The following is a 25,640-nucleotide window of genomic DNA, read 5'->3' on the forward strand; positions in this document are numbered from 1 at the left end:
AATCATAATAGTATTTGCACCATACAGATAGAGAGAAATAATCCTAAAAATGTAGACAACAGGAAAATGTAGTAAGTAATTAGAAAGTCATGTCTGTTGAGTATGTATTACCTTTGTTTCTAATATAGTTTATTTAATTGTAAGTTTACATAATTTAATTTCTAATGATGTCTGTGTTAAAATTACAACATTCCTAAAAATTTAACAATCAGCTCTCAGGGCTATTGGGACCAGCTGGCTGGTCCAGCACACCAGTGGGATGGACAAAAGTGGTGTGCTAGGGAGCTAGAGCTTCAGCTGCCTCGCAACAGAGACTGAGAGTGCCGTAAGCAGGGAGTCAGGGGACATTGGTGCTGGTGACCACTGAGCAGGCATCTCAGACTCAGGGCTCTGCTATCTGTATGGCATCTTGGTATAAATTAGAGAAAGGCTTGCCCTTCTGGTGGCAGATCTCTCTCACCATGCTAGAACACATGCCTTTGCCAGCAGAGTCCAAACCCAGCCCTATTCCGCCTCCTATTGGATACCTTTGTGCAGTGCACAACCTATACAACAGTACCTGTAGCTCTCATGGAGCTGTTTCATGTTGACCTTGAGACATAGGCCCCTTTCCACTTTCTATTTGGGAGACTGATTGGCAAACGTGTACCTCCCTCAGAAGAAGCCTCCCTCGAGGCACGAGCAGGCAAAGACTGCTTCTGGTGGCTCCAGGCTCAAGGATATGAAATTACCTAATAAAGTAGTGGTTCTCAACCCTGGCCACACATTGGATCACTGGAGGAGCTTTTATACCTCCCAAGGACCAATGTCCAGACGCGTTAAATCGGAGCTGACAGGGGTGAAACAGAAGTTAGCTTTCAGAGCTCCCTGGTGTGCAGCCAAGGTTGAGAACCACCGATCTGAAGCCATCCTGGCTCTGGGCCAATGATGTTGGTGGGTGAACCATCCCACCAAGAAGTGTGCATTTCTGCAAATGCCTTCTGGACAGTTCTGCCCTCCCAATCCTCTCCACTTGTCGTTCAGTGCCCAGAGGTGCCTGGCCCAGAGGAGCCCTTAGAAAATGCAGAAATGATGCAGGGCAGGGAACCAGCAAAGGGGGACCCAGGACCACGGCCGGGAGGTACAGTGCTGTAAGGGCAGTGGGAAAGGGGGCCATCTTTCTGTCTCTACTCCTAAGTGAGGCCCGTATCTCCCCTCCTTGGCTTCAGATTCCTGCCTGTGTAAGAGGAGTGGGGCAATTCCTTCAAATAAAAGCTTACTCAGGAGGCCACCATGTTCAGCAGATTCCCTTGCCCTGCCCTTGTCCTCACCCCACCCTCCCTCCTGGTGGCCTCAGAGGGAGCTGGAAGGAACAGAGCGCTGTGGTGCAGGGTTTGTAAACTTCAGGAAGGAGGGGGTGCTCATGTCCCTTCCAGCTGGAACCCATGGATCCCTTCATCCAGAGAAGTACTGGGAACGTGGTCTGAGGGCATAGAGGGCAAAGAGCGTGGTCTGAGGGCATAGAGGGCAAAGAGCTAGCTTGCCCCCGTCCCATGCCCCCCACCGTTCTCTGGTGCAGAGTTCAGATTAGCTCCTGCCCTTTTCCCAGCTTTACTCTGGGCTTGAGCTTAGAGCCTCTGTGGTTTTGCCCATTTTCAATGCTGATGCCCGGAAAAGCAGGTGGGTAAGCTCAGCAGGTAAATATCATCAGGGAAACAGCTGCACAGAAGAAGCTCCCGGGAGTGGTTTCTTAACCAAAACAAGCGTGAGTGGACCCAAACTAAGTCTTCAGGGTATTTTTCCTGCCTCTGGCTTGGAAGTGGTCCAGGCTGCATTACTCACAGGCCTTCGTGATTGCTCAAGACGTTGTCAATGGCCACGGGACCTCCCTCTGTGACCCTGATGTGACATGAGGTTTTCCAGCTCTGTATCTCTCCTCTCCTGCTAGATGGCCTCTGTCCCAGCCTGATCTGACCTTTACCTGGGCCCCCAAAAAACAGGAGGGCGATTCTGTCATTTCAGTGGTGTTTCTCGCATCTGCCCGTCAAGCCAATATTCCTCATGGGGTTCCTGGCCTGAGTCCAACCTGAGGCTCAGGGCTGGGCGTGCAGGAGGGGCACTGGGCAGTCTGAGGGACACAGATAAGAGCCCTGAGGAAGTGCTTACTGGCTCTCCTTCTGGAGGTAGAATCAGGACAGTTTCATGCGAGACTTGCTTAGAATGATCAGACTTCTGTGGCTGAAACACGTACTCCAGAGAGAAGGAACTGGGAGCACACAGGAGCAGGGGCTGTGCATGCATATGGTTGTGTGTAGCATTAGCAAGAGAGGTCACAGAGGAAACCATGGCCAGTACCATAAAAGGCCTTGAATGTTATAGCAAACTTACTTATACTTACTCATCCCTTCTGAGGAGTAGCTGAGGGCCAGAGTAAGTGACTGGATGCTAAGTAAGACAGCTTTGTCTCCAGGGATTCTGCTCTCTCCCTTCACCCTGGCGATTTGACCTACCACATCCTGGTGAGTCCTTAACCTCTCCCATCCTCCCCTCCTCTCCGCAGTCCAGATCCTGTCCACGGACAGCTGCAGTGGACCCCTCAGCCTCTGGACCCACTTCCCTTCCAGCTACTAGAGTTGATTACACGTCAATCCACCATTTGGGGCCCAGTGGACATAGCGGCACTATGAGGATTAGGGTGGGAGCATGGCCGTTCAAAGCAGAGAGGTCCCTGTTCCAATCCCTCATCTTCCACCTATTAAGAGGATCACACAGCACCCAGGCCCAAAGAACCCAGCCCCAGGCGCAAATGCCTAACAGGGCACGTGGGGTGATTTCAGGGGCACAAAGTCTGGTCCTCACCATCTAGCAAGTTCATTGAGGGCTCTCAAGCTGGGAACGTTCACAGGAAGTGGTTGGAATTGGGGTACTTAGACTGGCATCACAGAGAAGCATAAGATGTAGAGACAGCCTGGGTTCAGGTCCCAGCCCTGACAGGATTGTGTGACTCTGGGCAAGATATTTAACATTTCTGTGCCTTATTTTCTTCATCTGAAAAGCCATGATAAAGGCTTCCCTGCCTCAGGGAATTTGAGAATTAAATGAGATACTGAATATAAAGCACCAACCTCAAGGACAGGTAGTAGGCACCTAAGAAATGAGAACGGTTACTGTGATTGCATTTCTTGGGCGATTTTTAGGACCTTGAGTCTGAACCTCCCAAAAGTCCCCACCGTACACTCTTTAGAACTGTACTAGTATTAAACAGAAACATGGCGGTCAGCAGAGATTTCACTACCCAGTGGACAGTTTTGGAGATCCTACTTACTACGTGCAGGCCCTGAACTAAGTGCTTCACCGCATTCTTATTCCTTTCACCTTATTAAGGTGGCAAAGAATTAACATCCCTAACCCGCTTTGCTGGACCAGTCCCCTGAGGCTCTGAATGTGCCAACGCTGCACGCTCCTTCTAAGACACACCTGCCTTTCCACAGCTGGGGCTGTCACAGACGGCCTCCTGGGCCCTCCTGGCAGGAGACATCAGGCAGAGCATGTCCCCAGTGGACGGACCCTGGAGGGATCCTTGGCCCCCCGGGCCTCGGCCACCCCCTGCCCAACCCCCGGGCCTCGGCAGGGCGAGCGGGACCCGGGCGGCCAGATGCCCTGCATTTCCAGCGGCCTCGTGGTGGCTCCAGCCAGTGGCGCGCATCCCCGACAGGCCCTCCCCGCGCAGAGGGCGGATCCGAGCTCGGAGCCCGCCCGCCCTCTGGGGCCATCGGACCAGCTGGGACCGCGCGCTCCGCCCAGCTCCTCCCGCCCCGCCCTCCTCTCGCCTCCGCCCCGACCGGCCGCCAGCTCCGCTCTGGGATGGGCTGTGCCGCGTGCGCCCCGGCCAGGCGGAGGGACAGTCAGGCCTTCCCGCCCTGACCCGGTGATTGACCAGCAACGGTTACTGAGCCTCTTAATGGTTCGCTTGGGTGGGAAAAATAATGCATTGAGGTTTACATAGTCCGAGGCAAGCCGTCGGTCCGGAGCCAGGAAAGGCAGCCGAGGGAGCCTCGCTGGTGACGCCAGTGGCCATGGGGGCCCGAGCGGGGCATGAGGGGCAACTGGGCCAGAGGAAGAGAAAAGGGAAGTGGATGACAGCTTGATCGGCCCAGCAATTCCGTCCAGGAGGCGGCAGGAACATGCTGAGCCCAAAGATCAGGCAAGCCAGGAGGGGTAAGTCCAACTTCCTGAGGCGGATCAGGACACAGTGTGCGTGCGTCTGTTGGCCGATGGGCGTGGATACTCAGCTGGCTGCCACGCTGGGGTCAGATGGGGCAGGCGTTCTGGAGGCATCTGGATGACTGACAGCCCTCTCTAGTGACGCTCCTGGGGTCTGTGGGCGTCACACCTGAGACTGCCAAAGGGCGATGGCCAGCTTATTGCCCCAGTGGGTGTGCAGGCTTCACCCCGCATGCCATGTTTTACAGAGTCCCTGGCTTGCCCAAAGTGACCGGGTGACAACTCTGGTAAAACTTTAGTTTTCTACTAAAAGGGAAATCCTGAATGCTCAAGATTTGCCCTAGCTGCCAAGACAACAGTAGCCGTCACTAGGAAGGGCAATGCCCTGGCTTCTCCAGACAGCCAGGTCCCAGTGAAGGTCTTCACTCTGGCTACCTGGGAGGCTGCTCTGCAGAGCCTGCAGGGGCTGCCACCAGGCTGCAGGAAGCAACCCCTCAGGCAGGCAGGGGCTCCCCCCGGGAGAACTCCCAGGAGGCAGAAGGGCCTGGAGTTGTGGGTGTTGGGAGTGTCTAGAGATAAGTAAGAGATGCGAGTCGGGAGAGCCTTGCAGGGGTGATCCTGCAGCCCTGGGCTAGCGCCCCAACCAGGCCGTGGCCCTACAGAATGGCCTGGGGCCTCAGGACAAGTCTTGGGGCTAGGGACAGCATCTCCCTGGACAGCAACTTCTTGGCCAGTGCAAGTGTCATTTTAGATGAGAACATCTGTGTTTTAAGAAAATAGAATGTGCCCTTCCATGTGGCCAGTGTTTGTGGAGGGCTGAGCCTCCCTTGTGAGCAAGGAGCGCGAGGAGGGTGGTTTGGAGGTGGGTGGAGCTTCTGCCTGGGGAGCTTGGAAACAGTGCTTGCCTCACCCAAGTGTTTGTGTATTTGAGGCAGGAACCCTCCAGGCTCCTGTGAGCTCACGGGCACACACCCATCTCATTAGTACTCTGCAGGCATTTGGATGACTTTCCTGGGCAGGCTGGCCCTCTAGAATGTAGTCAGAACCCCTCCATGGGGTGCTCGGAATGGGCTGTCACCTGTGGGCCCCAGTGGGCAAAGGAGGACTGTGCATGGCTCTGCTCAGGGGTAGCAGTACAGCCTGGTGACGATGCAAGGGGTGGGCTGGGCCAGGCTCTCTAAGAGAGCTTGGGTCTCCTCTCCCACTCCTGTCTAAAATGCTGGCCACACTTGGCTATTGAGCGAGCACTCGAGGTGTGATTAATCCAAACTGAGAAAAATACACACTAGATTTTGACGACTTGAAAAAAAGAATGTAAAATATCTCAATGATTATTTTACATTGCTCACCTGCTGAAGTGACAATACTTTGGATATATTGGGTTAAATAAAATATGGATTAGAATTCATTTCACCCATTTTTTCTTTTACTTGCTTCTAATGCAGCTACTAGAACATTTATTATTACATACGTGGCTCACATTATCTTTCTGTTGGATGGGGCTGGTCAGAAAGAAACCAGTGCTTTGCAGAGGGGTCTCAGGAAGCCTGCCTTTGAAATGTCAAACTTCTTAAAAACACTTGTTCTGGGTCAGTGGTTTTCAACCAGGAGCTGTTTTGCCCCTTGGGGGACATTTGTCGATGTCTGGAGACATTTCGGTTGTTCCAACTAAGGAGTGCTACTGGCATCTAGTGGATATAGGCTGGGATGCTGCTAAGCGGGCTGCAATGCAGAGGACAGTCCCCACAACAAAGAATTCTCCAGCTCCACATGTTAACAGTGCTAAGGTTGAGAACCCCTCTAGTAGATGATATTATCTTGTAGGATATGCTAAAAGCTAAAGTTTATGGTGCTATATATCAGATATTTATAAGATAATCATTTACCCATAAAAATACATGACCATAAACCGTGACAAGGAGTATTCTAAGAGCATAAGAACATATACTACAAATGAAGCTTCCAGAGGAAGCAAGTGGTGCTTGAGTTGTGAGCTGAAGAATGGTGGGGCTACGTAGGCAAAGGGTGGTGGAGGGAGGAGGCCACATCTCAGGCAGCGATCGGCATGTGCTGATGCTGTGGGAGGGGAGGGGCACACAGGGCCAGGAGGCTGGGGCTGGAGACCAGGTCAGGAGTCAGATCACGCAGGGACATTTCTGTAGGAATACAGGCCAAAATTATGTGTGAATGCCTCTAAGAAATTGGGCTGTGCTCTGGTAGAAGGAAGACCTTTCCTCAAAATTCATCCCCCGCTGCACCTTTTAGGAGTTGGGCAAGCTGCATGTCATAAACCCAGCCTGTCTATAGGATACAGATCACAGACCCTGGTATCCACACACTGCCTTGTGCAGACTGCTCCAGACGATACATATTCCAGACTACACCACCACCTGGGTATAGTGGGTTGAGTGAAAAAGACCTGGGGTCACTTTCTGGAACAGTTAATAAAACCAGCCCCTGTCAGCTGGCTCAGAAGCCTTTGCTGCTCTGCAGATAGGGGTTTCCCAAGGACTCTTCCCCAGGGTCATGTTGGCTGTTAACTCCCTGGAAGGTCCCCATCCAGGCCAGCCCTGAGACAGCCGGCAAAGGCTGCCATCATCCTAAAGCTGTCCTGTGGAGGGGGAGATGTCAAGATTGAGAACCTCCCAGGAGAAACCCTACTGTCACTTACCTGCATATAAAACTAAGTTTGGTCAATAATCTGAGCTCAACTTCCAAGAAGTAGTTAGAGGCAGATGAGGCAGGTGTCGTACACACACACATACCCCACCCCCCCACACACAGAAGAGGACAATAATAATTTTAAAAAGTAGGGAGGCACCCAAACCAGCTGGAAATGTCTCAAAACAGGCCAGTAAATTCAAACAGTGTGCTTGCTTTTACGTGCATCACACAATGTAGACTGATTTGGGAAAGTGGTCCACATTGGTTCATACCAGCTCACACTAGCCATTGATACTGTGATTCTAGCTTGCTACTGCCTGCTTAGGACCAGTTCAGACTCACCCTAGCTTGTCATGGCCTGTGGAAGCCAGACCAGGCCATTTGGACCCAGGTGTGGTTGACTCTGCCCCACTCAGCTCCTGCCTGACTCCCAGGGTCCTGTCCAGGGAGCCTTTCCTGATGCCATGCCTGGCAAACTCTAACTCCACTGAGAATTTTTGCCATATTTCTAGAGTGGGAATGGAAGAGACAGGTCACCCCACCCCTGCCAGTTTTCCCGGAAGAAAAATAAGATAAAACTCCATGAATTTATCACACAGTGGAGCAAGTCACAAATGCACATGTTCTGTGACACTGTAAAGATTGCAATTTATTTTTTAAGATAGAAAATAAAAACATAAGACTGGCACCCTCTGTCCTGGGAGCAACGTGGGTAGTTATGCAGGGTGCGGAAAGGCAGCGGCACCCCAAGCCGTAAGCTCATGCCAGATTCTGTGAGGGGTACTGGGTTCATCCCCATCTGTCCAGGCCATAGTCAGAACAAAGCCCCAAAATACTTGACCCTGACACTACCCCAGCCTGCTAGGATTGCTCCCTTTCCTGAAATCCACTGACCCAGGGTCTGCTTCTTCAAAGATTTGTGTATTCCCCCAATCTTGACTGAGGCCTCCTCCGTGCCCGTTAGCACTGCCCCAAATAAAGGTTTATTGACTTGGTCTTGCCCTGTTCCACAAGGATAAGGTACGGAAGGCAGCCATGTTGTTTTACCTCCCAAAGAGCTCTTGACTCTGCCTGTCTCACTCAATCTCATGTTATCATCCCAGCCATCATCATTTCTAACCTGTGGCAATAACACTCTGCCTCACCCCACCCGCTCCCATCCATTCTCCACTCCAAAGCCAGAGCCATCTTTTCAAATATAAATCCAGCCTGTACCCACCTCCGGCCTCCTCCTCCAGCCCCAGCTTGGAATCCTTTGGTTGGCTTCCCCATCGCTCTTTGGGTTAAAATCCTAAGTCCTTACCATGGCCCGTAAGGCCCCTCTTACAGTCTAGCCACTGGCCAAACCTCCAGCCTCCTCTCACTCTCCAAGCTCCAGCCACACTGGCCTTCTTCCCATTCCTCAACTGTTCCATGGGCCTCCTACCACAGGGCTTTGGCACCCTGTTTCCCCAGCTGGGATGCCTCCTTCTGTCTGTCTGTCTGCCTGTCTCTCTCTCTCTCTCTCTCTCTCTCTCTCTCTCTCTCTCTCTCTCACACACACACACACACACACACACACACACACACACACCCCTTAACTCCTATTCACCCTCCAGTTCTCAGTTCAAGTGTCGCCAGCCAAGGAAGTGCTCCCACACACCCCAGTCTAAACTGGGTCCTCTGCTCCGTGCTCTCCTTTCCTTTGTAGCACTTACCTTGGGTTGTAGCTGTACACTCCTGAGTGTGACTGTTTGGTGAATAACTGTCACCCCACTAGACTGTGCACTCCAGGAGAGCAGGGGCCATTTCTGTTTTTGAATATCATTATACCCCAAAGCCAGGCATCTGGTAGGTACTCAATACATTTATGTTGAATGAATGAATGTATGAATGAATGAATGAGTGAGTGAGTGACTTAATAGCAGAGAAAGCATTAGCCTGGAAGGCTGAAGCACTGTCTCTGGACCTAACTGGTCCAGGTGCTTAGGAAAGTCAGCCCTCTCTTGATTGATTTATATGTTGCAAATATTTTCCCAATTTGTTGCTTGCCCTTTACTTTTATATCAAGGGCTTTTTTCCCCCAGATGTATATAAGTTTTTAATTTTTAATGCCATCAATCTTATCAATATTTTCTTATAGAGTTTCTGCCTTTGTTTAGAATATTTCAAAATAAAATTGACGTTGCGATTAAGGAGGCTCCTTCTTTTAAAGGAGGTCATTAGCCTGATGAGCAAAGCTCCAGTAGCTTGAGCTATTTTCCTTCAAAGGAGTGTCAGTGTCTTAGAAGCCCTGATGAATGTGCAGAGCCTGGTCAATACTTTGGGGATACAGAGAGAAAGCTCTATGAGTGAGATGAAGTACTTTCACTGGCCTTATTTTTCTTGATTTTCCCACAAGTAAGCAAACCAACATTTATTGTGTGCCCTCCGTGCTCCAGGCATTTCCATTGTACTTATTTAATTCTCATGACTACACTATGATGAGGCATCATTATTCCCATTTCAACAGATGTGGAAGGAGAATTGTGGGTTCCTTGCCAACAAGTAGTGGAATTCATATTCACATCTATCCAGTGCTGAGGCCTATGCCCTCTCCCTAACCCAACACAGGGATTCACACTGTCCAAACACCACTGCAGGTGGCCCTGCATGTCTCCAGGAGAGCTATAACTTCTTTGAGTAATAAAATGCAGTGTGATTTTTAAGAAGATGCCCACTGCCTGTGAATACATGAAAATTAGATTTGAAGAACTGTTGGAATATTTAAGGTTGAATTATTGATACAGAGTAGAACACTAAGCAAATTAAAAGGCAAGCCAATTATGAACTCCAGGGAAAACAAAAAGTGGTGCACAAAATATTACAGTATACTACATAGCTCAACTGGGACTAGCAATTACGTAGTACTAATAATGCAAATTCTGCATATTGATCCAACTAAAAGTACACTGGGAGGATGGAGTGGGTGCTTATGTGGGATGGGGACAGGAGAGTGAAATAAATAAAATCCTCATCTTCCATAGTTAGAGGTCAATAGGTAACATTTAAAATGGAAAAAATCAAGAAGTGATTCAGCATAAAAACAGACCATACATTAATGGAGCAAAATAGAGAGCCCAGAAATAAACCCATGTGTATGTAGTCAATTAATTTACAGCAAAGGAGCCAGCAATATACAACGGACAGTATATGGAAAGGACAGTCTCTTCAAAAAATGGTGTTGGGAAAGCTGGACAGTCATAAGCAAAAGAATGAAACTGGACCCCTATCTTTCACCATACACAAAAATCAACTCAAAATGGGCTAAAGACTTGAACATAAGACCTGAAACCACAAAACTCCTAGAAGAAAACATATGGGGTAGTATAGTCTCTTTGACATCAGTGGTGGCAATCATTTTTTGGATTAGACACAAAAAGCGAAGGAAAGGAAAACAGAAATAAACAAGTGGGCCTACATCAAACTAAAAAGCTTCTGCATAGCAAAGGGAACCACTAACAAAATTAAAAGAAGCAGAATGGGAGAAAATATCTCCAAATCATATATCCGATAAGGGGTTAATATCCAAAATATACAAAGAACTCATACAACTCAATAGCGAGAAAGAAACAGATTAAAAAATGGGCAGAAGAACTGAATAGACAGTTTTGCAAAAGAAGATACACAAATGGCCAAGAGGTACATGAAAATGTGTCACTAATCATCAGGGAAATGCAAATCAAAATCCAGATTGAGATATCACCTCATAACTGTTGGAATGGCTACTATCGAAAAGACAAGAGATATCAAATATTGGCAAGGATGTGGAGAAAAGGGAGCTCTTGTATACTGTAAATTCGTGCAGTCACTATGGAAAACAGTATGGTGGTTCCTCAAAAAATTAAAAATAGAATTACTATATGACCCAGCAATTCCACTTCTGGGTATATATTGAAAAGAAATGAAAACAGGATCTCAAGAGATATCTGTACTCCCTTGTTTATTGCAGCATTATCCACAATAGCCAAGACATGGAAACAACCTAAGTGTCAATCAACTGATGAATGGATAAAGAAAATGTTATATATAAAAACATATATATATATGAATAGTTTCCAGCCATGAGGAAGAAGGAAATCCTGCCACTTGTGACAACATGGATGGACCTTAAGGACACTATGCTAAGTGAAATAAGGCACACACAAGACAAATACTGCATGGTATTACTTATATGTAGAAGCTAATAACAAAAACAGAAAAAGCAAACTTACAGAAACAAAAAGTAGAAAGTGGTTGGCGGGGCTGGGAGGTGGGGGAAATAGGGAGAAATTGGTAAAAGGGTACAAACCTTCAATTATAAGATGAATAAGATCTGAGGATCTAATGTATAACATGGTAACTATAGTTGATAACCCTGTATTGTATCATTGAAATGTGCTAAGAGAGTAGAACTTAAATGTTCTCGCACACACAAAAAAGATAAATATGTGAGTTGATGCATGTGTTAATTAACTAGATGAGGGTAATCAAGAAAAAGTGAAAGAAAGAAATAGCGATAAATAAACACTATTTGGAAATGTGGAGGTAGGGACTTCCCTGGTGGACCAGTGGTTAAGAATCCACCTGCCAATGCAGGGGACGCGGGTTTGAGCCCTGGTCCGGGAAGATCCCACATTCTGCGGGACAGCTATGCCCGTGTGCCACAACTACTAAAGCCCGAGCGCTCTAGAGCCCACGCGTCACAACTACTAAGCCCCCGTGCTGCAACTGCTGAAGCCTGTGCACCTAGAGCCCGTGCTCCACAACAAGAGAAGCCACCGCAATTAAAAAAAAAAAAAAAGAAAGTGGAGGTAAATACCAAAGGAGCCAACTGAAGTGGCTGCCTCTGGGGGCTGGGGAAGGGAGGGGGTGGGAGAGCAGGAGCCTGCCAGGTCTCACCCTAAAGCTTGCAGGGCTATGTGAGGTGTGGTCAAGAAGTGATAGACTGGAGGTCACCTGACCTCATACCAGTTCACACTGGAAGATTGTTCAGAGGGGAGTTTCTGCTCTTAAGGGGTGACCATGGGATTCATAGGCCTCCTCTGATTGCTTGGTTCTGAATAGTGTGGCCTTCCCGAATATGCCCATGGTCATCCCATGCTGCCCCTGCCCAGGCTTGTCAGGTGCTCTGAGGGCTCCCTAAGACAGACTACCTCTAGGGCCCTGAGAGTGGGACAGCAAAGGGTCAGTAACCTAATTAGGTGATATGGCATCTACTTTGCCCGAGACGCAGAGAGAATCTAAATTCTCTGAAGAATTTAGACCCAGAGGCACATGCACTTGGCCAGCTGTGAGCCTGCTATGCAGGAAGGCAGTGAAGGGACCAGGTGATGCGGCAGGGAGAACAGACCCATCCCACATCCAGGTAGGGCTCTCAACAGGGGAGTGATGTGTCTGGACAGAGCATTAGACAGTGGTGCTGGCTGCACTGTGGGCAATGGGTCTACAGAGAGTGACCCTGAGGGCAGGGAGAAAAGAGATAGATGTTCAGTAAATGCTGTGGGATTGATGGTGTTTCCTATCTGCCATCTGAAGAGGACGTGAGGGGACAGCAGGACCGTTGTCAGAGCACATCTACTAAGAGCATTCAGCCACTGCCAGGCAGGTTCCCCTGCTTCTGGACACACCCCAGCCCCAGACTACCAGTCCATCTACTGCCACCGAGGCTCTTGTGCTAGGAGATGAAGGCGGAAGTTTGTGTCCAGTGAACCCAGGCCTCCTCCCTCCTCCTGCCTCTCCTCCCAGATCCCAGCTGATGGGAAAACTGAGTTCTTCCATGGGAGATACCCAGAGTCCACAACCCAGCACTCTTAGACACTCAGGATATAAGGCACTTCCAGATGCTGGGCTCCAAGAACTCCAGGCTGGACTTTCGGCCCCAGAGAATTGAAGATTTGGCCATGACCTTCATGTTTGCAGACAGGAATAAATGATTTATTTGCAAGACAGGCCTGAACTGGGTTAGACCTAGCCCGGGAGAGCTGCCTTGGGCTCCCGCAACCAAGGCAGCCAGGGACCTGCCTGACTGCTGAAATCATCAACAGCTCCATGATTACCTAACCAAGGGTGGAGAATGTATTGATCTAAGCTAATGACCCGTAGGCAGGCAGAAATGAAATTTATAATCAATATTGAATTACATCGACTCCACTGATCCCTGGCTCCTGGTAAATGGCTTGCTAATCTGAACAGGAGCAGAGGCAGCAAACCTAGGGCCAGCTGCTCCCAGACGAGGTCCAATAGAGGGAATAGAGGCCTCCCAAGGCCTCAGCCTGCAGCAAAGAGAAACAGTACTCCCCACCGTTCATTCTTTCAGTGCTTCTCTGTTTACAAAGCACTTTCAAAGTGTCATTCATTTCTTCCTCACCATGGTCCAGGAAGTGGATAAGATTTGTATTTTGCTCTCATTTTATGTGGAAACCTGGGGCTCCAAGAGGCTAAAGAGCCTCCAAATCTGTGCCCTTTCCATGACCTCAGTTGGCCTCTCCACTCCCACCACCAAACTAGGAAAAGTAGGAAAACTACATTCCGTGTTTCCTGCTCCTACTTGCGCTCCTCTGATTACAGGAGTGGAATCAGTGATCTTGTGCCCTTAAACCTTTCATCTTGTGGAAACAGGCCATGGGTAGGAGAAATCCTGCTGGCAGATTTCTTCCAGCCCAGGAAGATCATCTGTAGAGGCACAAGGTCTCTTGGATTTGATCTTTCCCATCTTCTTTGAACTTGAGGATTCCTGTCTTACATCCACTCATTCGTTCAGCAAGCATTTGAGAGGCTCTCTGCTACGTTCCAGGAATCAAGCATGAGGAGGGCACCCTCTCTGGCCATGAGAAGCTCACAGATCAACACAGAGATTTGAGAGGCACGTGTCCGGCCAGAAGTGTGTGCCATCCGTGGGGTGGCATGATGGATGGCAGTCAAGCCCCTGCTTTGGGAACCTGCTAGAGGAGTCTTCACACAGTAGGAAACGGCTGCACCAACACTTCAGGCGTGTCAGGGCTCATCAGGCGGGCAAGCACAGAGGTGCAGCTGCCTGGCACAAAGTGGCCTTTGTGGGGACCAGTCGTTGATCTGGAAAGAGTGGGGTGTGTGGTATGAGTGGGAAGTGAAGCTGGAGACCTGACTGCACACAGGCTCACCGAGGCCATCTCATCTTCCCGACTTCATACCCATGTCGATGATGGCTAAAGCATAGCCTCTTCGAAGGAGTTGCAGCAAGAGGGATCCCACCATGGCAGGATGGTTGGAGGTCCAGCCTGTGGATAGAGGTTAGGTGATGTCGATCAGGCTTGTCCTTCTCAAAGAAAGGGGTTTTTCATTAGTCTTGGTAGGAAGGGGTTAGGGTTTGGTCTGTTCTAGGGCAGGGACATGGGTCCTGTGAGAGTCAGAGTTAAGAGCCTGGGAGCCAGACTTTCTGGGTTTAACCCCATGCTCTCTCATCCTGCGTGTCTTCCTGTTCCATCTGCTGGGCACACCCTTTCTCCCTCCCAGCCTTCCATAGTGTAGGGGAGGAAAAACTTTTCCTCTACCCTCTTAAGTTCTGCACCTGAGGCCTGCTGATTAAACTGCTAAAAGATTAACAGGAGAAAAGACATATAAATTTTATTGACAGTTTTAAGTGTATGGGCAGGTGCTTTATAGAAAAGAGGCAGTTAAACCCAGGGTCAGTAAACTGTGGGAAGGTGACGAGGAAAAGTATGGTAGATAAGGGTTGTTCAGTAAGGTTCATTATGCAGACTCAAGTCGTCTCCTGATGATAAGAATCTCATTCTCCTTTTCCTGGTACAGGAGTTGCAAGGCACCTTTACAAAGGGAAATTTATGCCCTGCTTTTGAACAGAAAGGGGGAGGGAAAAGAGCTCTTCCTGTGTGCTGTTTCTCAGTTGCCTTCAGCTCAAAATAATCAATATGCCAAAGTGGCATATTTGGGGGTGGCATAACCTGGTCCCTTTTAGCAGCTTACTCCATTCTTTCATCCAGCTGCAGCCTCACTTCTGGCCTCCCAACCTCCCAGCCTGACTTCCTTGCTGCTGCCTTCACGCTCTCATTTCCCCTTATATGTGCCGAGATGACAGACTCTTGTATTTGGATGTCTCTGTTCTCCCTTTACTTGTACCATGGCAGGCATGTGCCTTTCGTTTCCATACCCCAGTGGCTTGCACAGGGTGGACACCCAGGAGGCCCTATAAGCCCCATGAATGCATAAAAGAATACTGGATCCAGTTGCACCCGGGGGTTCACACTGCATGGAAGTGCAGGTCAAGCAGTTTGGGGGGTGCCCTGCCTCCTGCACCCCCTCGCTGAAGACCAGCACCAGCTGAGTCAGGAAACAGACCCAGGAAGGGCCAATAAAAATAATGGTAAAGAAAGTGATCTTTTATATTGATGTTTTGAAAGCATTAAAATAATCATTTTGGAAAAAATCCAAACTTTCTAGACTCACTCAGAGTTATATTAAAATTAATCCTTTTTACTTAAGGGGGGTGGTAGGTTTTGTCCTTCACCTTTCAGGCCCCTAAGTGAGACCCATTAGGAGCGCCTGGCTGATTCTCTAGACCCCTCAGATGGGGGACTTAGCAAAGAACAGATGACCAAGTGGAGCCCAGAAAGAAGCTAAGTAACTAAACAAAATTTTTAAAGGTAGGGGGCACTCAGGAACCATCCTGTAATAAATCATCAGAGGCTCATGCAGTGCTCCCAGGACAGCACAGGAACCTGGCGAGGCCCCCTTGCCCTTAGCTGCAAATTGCATTAACATCATGAAACCGGCTCGTCCGGCCCCCTGCAGAGTGCCCCTTCCATTACCTCACCTCTCTCTTCTCCATTAATCTTTCTGCCTCAATACTTATCCTTTAAATCAGTTCAGCTCTGAGAGCCATCTTGCTCCTTCCCCAGCCCGGCTTTAAAATCCCATTGATTTTATAAATCAATTGTGTTTTAGTTCAAGTGCGGCCACTCCTCCACGCTCTCGGGGCTGCACTAACAGAGCTACAGATGGAAAAACAGGGTGCCGATGCCCCAGCAGGTGCCAAGGCCAGTGCTGCCACAGCGTGGTCATAAGGCCCTGAAAACCATCAGGTGTGCTAGGTGTGCATCTCCTAAATAGACCCTGAGATGAGCAGTGTATGTGGTAATTTCGTAAGCAGGTGCTCCCAAGGGACACCAGTGAGGGGTGGCAGCGGGGGAGCAGCACCGGGACGGGGAGAGCCAAGCTGGGGTGCAAAGCCAGTAAAGGAGGGGTCTCAGCCTGAGCCCCAGGGAGACTCTGAACGTGAATTGCACCTCTTTATCCCTCCAAGTGGTGTCCAACTAGAAACAAGGCTGCAGGGGCTTTCAGGCTCCCATATGCATGAGTCTTTGGCCAAGAGCTGTGGGGCGAGGGAGGGATGTAAATTCCTGGGCACTTCCAGTTCTCCCACTGCCTGCTCAGAATGGCTCCAATAACCCAAGGACAGACTTCAAAACGGGTCAGCAGCCCTGAAAAACCACCCGGGGTAAGCTGTTGGAAGTAAGGGCGCATAAAGACAGGAAAAAGGAATCAAGGGAATTTGGGCAGAGCTCTGACATGTTCCACTGTGTAAGGTATCTTTAATGTGTTCTCAGCCATTTCCAAGATGCGGCAGCTGCCAGGTATTCTCGTTGAAACACTGGGGGAGTGAATGACCTGCACACCCTTGCTGAGCCCCTCCTTATGCGAGATGGGGTGAAGCAGACGGGCTGGAGTAGACCCAGGCCCAGTGGAGGGGCTCACCTACAGAGAGGGGGCCCCCGACCTGATCCCATAGAAGGTCCACAGGTGGGCCTGGGCCATGCTTCCATGAAGCGTCATCTGTTCAGCCTGGAAGCTCCGAGTAGGCAGAGGCTAGGCATCTCTTTGTGTTGTGGTCCACAGCCCAGCGCAGTGCTTGTTGCAGATAAATATGCATAAACATTTATCAAACTTGTGATATTTTAATTGCTATTTTAGATCTCCTGAGGGGATTTAGCTCCATTCCAAAAGGGCTCTCTCTTTTAAAGTTTTTATTTTAATTTATGTAAGCAATGCATGTATAAAGCCACAATACTACAGCCCCATCCTCCCCTTCATGACCAAAGTCACCGTTACAGGTGTGACATGTTCCTTCTATGCAAATGCATGTACCCACTGAATATACTTTGTGAATATACCTTTTGTTTAAGGGGTTGTGTTTTTCTTCCCTTTTTATATAGTTTTATAATTTGTGTATTTTTCTGCTATTTGCTCTCTTCCACCGCTATAATAGAACTTAAGTAAATATTAAAGTAGAAAAGGGGAGATGGAAAGGTTGGGGATACATCTTCTTAAGGGTGGTCAGGAAGTCCTCACTGAGAAAATGGCATTTGAATAAAGAACAAAGAGGCTGAGAGGAAGCCCTATGGGGCCAGGGATGGCAGGTGCAGAGCCAGGAGGCCGGTGCATGCTGGCCTGTTTGAGGAACAGCAGAGGCCAGTGTGGCCAAGAGCAGGGAAGTGCAAGCAGGTCCGAGAGGCCACATGGCCAGGTCCCAAGGACCCTTGGAGGCTGTAGTGATGGCTCCTACTTTTACTCTGAGTGAGAGGGGGAGTCCTGCAGGGTTTTCATAGGGAAGTCACATGGTCTAACTCCCATCTTTAAAAACTGTCTCTGGCTGCCCTGTTAAGAAACTGCACTGGGGGGATGGCAGATGGCAGACTGGAGAAGAGGCTGTAGCAGTAACTCAAGTGAGAAATGATGGTGGCTGGGAATAGGCATGTCTGATAGTGTTTCCACTGACTGAGATGGGGGAAACAATGAGAGGAGTAGGTTTGGGGGTCGGGAAAGACCAGGAGTTGAGCTTTGCCATGAGATGCTGGAGGTGGATGGTGTGATGGCCGCCTGGGTCTGGGGTTCAGGGCTGAGCTCTGCACAGGTGCCTTCCACACATCGATGGTGTTTTAATCCATGAGATGGAAGGAGATCACCGAGACAGTGAGTGTGGACAGAAGTAGAGTCCAAGGACTAGCCCCTGGTGCTGGACTTTAAGAGGTGGGGATGATGAGACTGAGAGTAGTAGTCAGTGAAGAAGGGGAGAGGCAGGAGAGAGTGGTCTTGGAAGCCAAGGGTAAAAATGGTCACAGAGGCAGGAAGGACCAACTGGGGTCAGGTGGTGTAAGGGGAAGGAATGGATGGGCTGACTTGACCTTGGATTAAGCACTGTGAGGGTCATTGGTGGCCTTGATAAGAGCAGTTTTGGTGGTACAGAGGTAGGGGAAGGCTGACAGGGTGGGATCAAAAGAGAACAGGAAGCAGTTAGGGATGATGAAAAAATTCTAGAAATGAATGGTGGTGATGGTTACGTAGCAATGTGAATGTACTTAAAGCCACAGTAAACTGTACACTTAAAAATGGTTAAAATGGTCAACTTTATGTTAAGTGTATTTTACTACAATAAAAAAGGAGAATCGGAGAGGAATTGGAAAGAGTGAAGACACCTCTTCTGAGGTGTTCATTGAAAAGGGGAGCTAACCGTGTTCGCTCATATACATTCATCTCATTCTTTTTAACTTCTGTTGTGCATCCTGTAATGTGAATACAGCACAGTTTATTTGGCTATTTTCCTATTGTTGGGCATTTGGGTTTTTCCATTATTAGGGATCACTCAGTGTGCTCCAAGGGCATCCTTGGGTGTGACTACCTAGGCACTTGTGGTTCTTTTTGCAGGGAAGAGGTAAGACACGGAATTTGCTGGGTTATAGAGTGGGCATGTTTTCAGTTTTAATAAACACAGCCCAATTGCCTTCTATAAAGTAGCTTACAATAACTCACAACCCATGATATTACTGAATTTTAAAAATGTACCTGCCTAAAGGGTACACAGTACTGCATCATAAAATAGCTATAATTTGTACTTCCCCCTGATTACTACTGAAATCCAGCATCACTACACATCTTTATTGGCTGTTTGTGTTTCCTCTTCTGTACATTCACTTCTTTAATTTCTTCAACTCTGACAAACAAAAGATTTACACTTCCCAAACAGAGAAGAAAAGAAATAAAAGGAATCTAAATCCAAAAAGAAGAAGTAAAACTGTCACTGTTTGCAGATGACATGATACTACACATAGAGAATCCTAAAGATTCTATCAGAAAACTGCTAGAGCTAATCAATGAATTTGATAGAGTAGCAGGATACAAAATTAATGCACAGAAATCTCTTGCATCCCTATACACTAATGATGAAAAATCTGAAAGAGAAATTAAGGAAACACTCCCATTTACTATTGCAACAAAAAGAATAAAATAACTAGGAATAAACCTACCTAAGGAGACAAAAGACCTGTATGCAGAAAACTATGACACTGATGAAAGAAATTAAAGATGATGAAAACAGATGGAGAGTTATACTATGTTCTTGGATTGGAAAAATCAACATTGTGAAAATGACTATACTACCCAAAGCAATCTACACATTCAGTGCAATCCCTGTCAAACTACCAATGGTATTTTTCACAGAACTACAACAAAAAATTTCACAATTTGTATAGAAACACAAAGGACCCCGAATAGCCAAAGCAATCTTGAGAACAAAAAACGGAGCTGGAGGAATCAGGCTCCCGGACCTCAGACTGTACTACAAAGCTACAGTAATCAAGACAATATGGTACTGGCACAAAAACAGAAATATAGATCAATGGAACAGGAGAGAAAGCCCAGAGATAAACCTACACACATATGGTCACCTTAATTTTGATAAAGGAGGCAAGAGTATACAATGGAGAAAAGACAGCCTTTTCAATAAGTGGTGCTGGGAAAACTGGACAGCTACATGTAAAAGAATGAAATTAGAACACTTCCTAACACGATACACAAAAATAAACTCAAAATGGATTAACGACCTAAATGTAAGGCCAGACACTATAAAACTCTTAGAGGAAAACATAGGCAGAACACTCTATGACATAACTCACAGCAAGATCCTTTTTGACCCACCTCCTAGAGAAATGGAAATAAAAACAAAAATAAACAAATGGTACCTAATGAACCTTAAAAGCTGTGCACAGCAAATGAAACCATAAAAAAGATGAAAAGACAACCCTCAAAATGGGAGAAAATATTTGCAAACAAAGCAACTGGCAAAGAATTAATCTCCAAAATATACAAGCAGCTCATGCAGCTCAATATCAAAAAAAAAAAAAAACCAACCCAATCAAAAAGTGGGCAGAAGACCTAAACAGACATTTCTCCAAAGAAGATATACACATTGCCAACAAACACATGAAAGAATGCTCAACATCACTAATCATTAGAGAAATGCAAATCAAAACTACAATGAGGTATCAACTCACACCGGTCAGAATGGCCATCATCAAAAAATCTACAAACAATAAATGCTGGAGAGGGTGTGGAGAAAAGGGAACCTTCTTGCACTGTTGGTGGGAATGTAAATTGATACAGCCACTATGGAGAACAGTATGGAGGTTCCTTAAAAAACTACAAATAGAACTACCATATGACCCAGCAATCCCACCACTGGGCATATACCCTGAGAAAACCGTAATTCAAAAAGAGTCATGGGGCTTCCCTGGTGGCGCAGTGGTTGGGAGTCCGCCTGCCAATGCAGGGGACACGGGTTCGTGCCCCGGTCCGGGAAGATCCCACATGCCGCGGAGCAGCTGGGCCCGTGAGCCATGGCCGCTGGGCCTGTGCGTCCGGAGCCTGTGCTCCGCAACAGGATAGGCCACAACAGTGAGAGGCCCACGTACCGCAAAAAAAAAAAAAGAGTCATGTAGCACAATGTTCATTGCAGCACTATTTACAGTAGCCAGGACATGGAAGCAACCTAAGTGTCCATTGACAGATGAATGGATAAAGAAAATGTGGCACATATATACAATGGAATATTACTCAGCCATAAAAATAAATGCAATTATAATTACAAAAGCAAAAAAAAAAAAAAGAAATGCAATTGAGTCATTTGTAGTGAGGTGGATGGACCTAGAGTCTGACATACAGAGTGAAGTAAGTCAGAAAGAGAAAAACAAATACTGTATGCTAACACATATATATGGAATCTAAAAAAAAAAAAATGGTTCTGATAAACCTAGGGGCAGGACAGGAATAAAGAGAATGGACTTGAGGACACAGCAAGGGGGAAGGGTAAGCTGGGATGAAGTGAGAGAGTAGCATTGACATATATACACTACCGAATGTAAACTAGATAGCTAGTGGGAAGCAGCTGCGTAGCACAGGGAGAGCAGCTCCATGCTTTGTGACCACCTAGAGGGGTGGGATAAGGAGGGTGGGAGGGAGACGCAAGAAGGATGGGATATGGGGTTATACGTATGCGTATAGCTGATTCACTTTGTTATACAGCAGTAACTAACACAACACTGTAAAGCAATTATACTCCAACAAAGATGTTAAAAAATAATTTTTTACACTTCCTTGATAGGAAAAGGGCATGCGAGTTCCCTGGCAGTCCAGTGGTTAGGACTCAGCGCTCTCACTGTTGCGGCCTGGGTTCAGTCCCTGGTTGGGGAACTAAGATCCTGCAAGCCACACAATGAGGCCAAAAAAAAAAAAAAAAAAAAAAAATCAGGGCTGGCCCTGCACCTTGATGCTGCCTGCATAGGCCTTTGTCCTTCTGTGATAATGAATGAACCTTTGGGTCCTTGCATTCCATTTCCTCCACCCAGGGTTCTGACCTTCTGAGTTGGAGTGACTGTTGCTGTCATCCCTGGCAGCCTCTGTCACCTTGCAGACACTTGGGCGCTTTTCTGTGCAGGCTGCTTTTCTCCTCCCTTCCTGGCATCTCTGAGCTGAAGCACTTAGGGCCCCGCTCAGTATCGGTTTTGCTTGGGAAGGATTGTAGCATCCTCAGTGACCAACACTGACTGGGCTTTGAATCCTGGCTTCGCCACATAACAACATTGTTGTGTAACCTTCAGCTTTCTTCCTCTGAGTCTCAGTCAGAACATCTGAGAACTCAGGATTATTCTGAGGAATAAGTGAAATACTCATGTCAGCTGCTGGGCTCCCACCCCCAATTCTGGCCCTTGCAGGCACTTAGGCATGTCCGTCCCTTCCACTGCCACCCACCCTACCCTCACCTGTCCACCCATCGAGGTCCTTCTTTCTCCCATTTTGACCCCTCCTGGGCCAGCATTTCTAGGAAAGCCAGCCCAGTGCTAATGCAATGAGGGCCGAGTCTACCAACACCCAGCGGCTGTTCCAAGCTAAGCCCCCATCACCACCTGAGCAGGCCCTGAGGAGGGAGAATTTGTATTCACAGACAAGGCCTGTGCCACTTATGCGTGGTGTGACCCCTGTTGCTGAAGAACACTTGTTGTAAGCATTAGATGAGCAATTCATGAAGGTTTTTAGCGCAGTGTCATTCAGCAGATCCTGACTGAGTGCTTCCTATGTGCTGGGCGCTGACCTGCAGCACCTCTCTCCTGAGCTGGCTCCGTCCCCCGCGTCGCATTTCCCCTGGACACATCCTCTTGGATGTCAGAGAGACTGCAAAATCTAACACGTGCACCATCTTGCTGCCCCTCCTTGACTGCTGGCCTGTCTCCTTCTCCATGCCATCAGTCATCAGCCCCGCCTCCTAAATGTCTCTCAGGGTGGCCCCTCCTCTCCACCCTCCCAGAGACTCACCCCCAGCCTCTACCCTCTGTCTCTCCTCCCCTGGCTTGTCCTGTCCGCTTTCCCAGTTTCCCAACAGCCTGGCTTCCAAGTAAGGATCTCAGGCCTCCAGGGCTCCTGGATGAGTCTGCAGGCCCTGGGCTCAGGGTCTCCTGGCTCAGAACTGACTGCCTGGACCGAGACCCCAGATTCTGAGTTTAGGATTGCTCCAAACAGGCATGTGCTCACACACCTCACAAGCTTGCAAACACACTCACACTCATACACATTCACACATATGAATGCACCCACACTCTCAGACGTACTTACAAACATACCCTCATTGTACACTCACAATGACACACACATGTGTGCACACACTCTTGCACATTGCAGCCTGCACACACACACATTCACAAGCATATATGCTTGCAAACACACGGATGCACATGCACACTCACACATGCACATACTCTTACACACTCATGCACATACATACTTACATACTAGAAAAAACACACACTCATGCACACAGATTTTCCCAGGAGGGAGTTGGACCCCCTATCTCTCCATGGCCCTCAGTTTTGGGGAGAGGTAGATACATGCACTGCACAAACAACACTACTATACACCAGACTGTTATTCACACTATTCTAAAGGTGAAATTGAAGTGAAGAGAAAGAGACTAATTTTAGTGGAGTGACTCTTGGAGAGCTACATGAAGGAGGTGCAACGGGACCCAAATGTTGAGTGGAAAGTAGGACTTTGACAGTGAAGATGAGCAAAAGGGCATTACACTGGGGAGTTGTCCAGTGTGACTAGACCCCAGGGCAGTGATTATTGGAATCACCTGGGCTGCTTCAACATCCAGATTCCAGGTCCTTCCTCCGGAAGTTGTGTTTCAACAAACCTGGAGACCGGATCTCCTAAGGTCTCAGGTAGGCGTTTTCAACAAACCTGGAGACCGGATCTCCTAAGGTCCCTGGTAGGCGTAATATGCAGGCACCTTCGGCGGCCGTTAGCCCTGGGCTGACAGGGAGGCGCATGGTTAGGCAGGGGTGGCGCTGTCCCGTGAACCGATCGTGACAGCCAGGCTGGGGTTGGATTTTACTCTGCACGTGATTGATAAATGCCCCAACTACTGTGGAGAAAAGGAGTAAACGCTGATTATATCTGCGTTTAGAAAGATTTCCTTGGCAGCTGCGTGTCTCTTCTGGAGACTCCAGCAGAGGGCAGGGAGCGAGAGGAAGGCGTCCAGGCGAGGGATGATAAGAATTCGAATTGATTCAGTAAAACAGAAATGAAAAGAAAGAAGAGTGCAGGGCTTCCCTGGTGGCGCAGTGGTTGAGAGTCCGCCTGCCGATGCAGGGGACACGGGTTCGTGCCCCGGTCCAGGAAGATCCCACATGCCGCGGAGCGTCTGGGCCCGTGAGCCATGGCCGCTGAGCCTGCGCGTCCGGAGCCTGTGCTCCGCAACAGGAGAGGCCACAACGGTGAGAGGCCTGCGTACCGCAAAAAAAAAAAAAAAAAAAAAAGAAAGAAAGAAAGAGTGCAAAGAGAGAATCTTCAGAATTTGCACACTAATTGGCCGTGGGACTTGATGGGGAGGGGTTTGTCAAAACAACTCCAAGATGTCAAGATTGGCCGGTCCCAGTCATGAATCCTTGGTGAGCAGGGAGTGGGGAGCAGGCTTGGGAGATGTGAGTAGGCAGTAGACGTTGAATTTGAACATGGGCACAGGCGACCATGAACCATCCCTGTGGAGATGTCCCCCATGGAGATGGTTTAACGTGAGCCTGAAGTTTCAGAGAAAGATCTGGGCAGAAATAAAGACGTGACTCATGATGGAATGGAGGGCAGCTGGGGCAGCCCTGGGCAACAGCAGGACTTTCGGGGAGAACAGGAGGAACTGAGGCCAGAACGGGCTGGGCAGGTGGTAAGAGACGTGGGTGTACCAGGCAGTTGGGCTCTGCAGGGGGGGCGGAAGGAGGAGCTTCAGGAAGAGGGTAATCAATGTGCCTGAGCACCAAAGGGTCTCAGAGGCTGAGAATCAGAACCAGACTGTCGGATTTCATCAGAGCCGTTTCCAGGAGAGGACAAAACCTCCAAATGCAAGGGGCTGGCAGGGACTGGGGGGTGAGGAAGGAGAGACTGGGAGTGTGGTCCATCCTCTCAGGAGATGCTTGTCAGTGCGAATAGGTGACCACATCAACCCGGCACACTCGTTGATCTGAGCCAAGAGGTAGCAGCTGCTACTCCTGTTCCTTCCTTGCAAATTGGAGTGCCCCCTCCCCTGAGGTGGGCCCAAGCTCTGGTCATCCTTCAAGGCTCAGCCTAGGCGCTCCTCCTCTGGGTGGCTCTGCAAATGTCTACAGCGGAAAGGTGCACCTTCATTTAAGTGTCTGCAGCCTTTGCCTGTCCATGTGGCCTGTGGCTCTTCCATCTCTGTGTGGCTCTTTTTTGTGTTATTTTTCCTGCCAGCCTTGGGGCTCTGGGGGAACGCAAACAACTTGGGGTTCTGCCCCATACCTGGAGGAGCTCCGCAGACTTGGAAGGCATGGATGAATGAACGAGTGAATGAATGATTGTGCTTGTGAGCCGAAGAACTTGACTTTGAGGAAGGCAAAGAGCACCCTGCTCCTCCCCAGGTCACAGGCCTGCTCCTGGGCCAGAAACTCCAGAGACTCCCCGTAGTTCTGGAGCCTTAGAAGGTTAGAGCTGTTTGAGTTGAAATCTTGGCTTAAATGTTTACAGAACTGGAATATTTACATGCCTTGATTCAAGGAAATGCTGAAGACAGGAACAGTGGTTATTAATAAATCATAACAACAACGATTTTCCTTTCAAGATGCTCTGTGGGCCTTATAAGTAATATCTGTGTGATTGACCGGCTGGGGGACAATCCGGGCTGGCTGGGCAGCCTAAGTAGCATCTGCAGGAAGTGCCTCCCTGGTGAACTGAGGGGAGCAGGGGCTGGCCTCTCCTCTCCTCCACTGGAGCCCTGCTTCTGCCAAGGACAGTTGATTCTGCAAATCAACTATACTTCAATTTAACATAAAAGAGTAAGCCAAAGTAGCCCATGATGTTTGACAACCGTGTCTTACATCCGTTACCTGCCTGGTGTGGTGATGAGAGCCACAAGAACTAGATAAGACGTCATGTCCTCCCAT

At 48.5% G+C, this 25,640-nt stretch overlaps 1 protein-coding gene across 4 annotated transcripts in view; it reads left to right on the top strand.

The window, feature by feature from the left end:
- The window catches only part of ARHGAP22 (Rho GTPase activating protein 22), a gene marked incomplete at both ends in the record, with an annotated part of 209,168 nt that overhangs the window by 42,182 nt on the left and 141,346 nt on the right, over window positions 1-25,640 (top strand). For 3 of the 4 annotated variants that reach the window (XM_082854490.1, XM_082854491.1, XM_082854492.1), the window contains one exon: window positions 4,107-4,197. The exons of the other annotated variant lie outside the window; for it this stretch is intronic. In XM_082854490.1, the coding sequence (XP_082710616.1) occupies window positions 4,164-4,197 (34 nt within the window). Of the gene's footprint in view, window positions 1-4,106; window positions 4,198-25,640 lie in introns of those variants that run through there. 4 annotated transcript variants of the gene reach the window in all.

This window comes from Leucopleurus acutus, assembly GCF_964270905.1.
Source record: "Leucopleurus acutus genome assembly, chromosome: 14".
Classification (NCBI taxonomy): domain Eukaryota; kingdom Metazoa; phylum Chordata; class Mammalia; order Artiodactyla; family Delphinidae; genus Leucopleurus; species Leucopleurus acutus.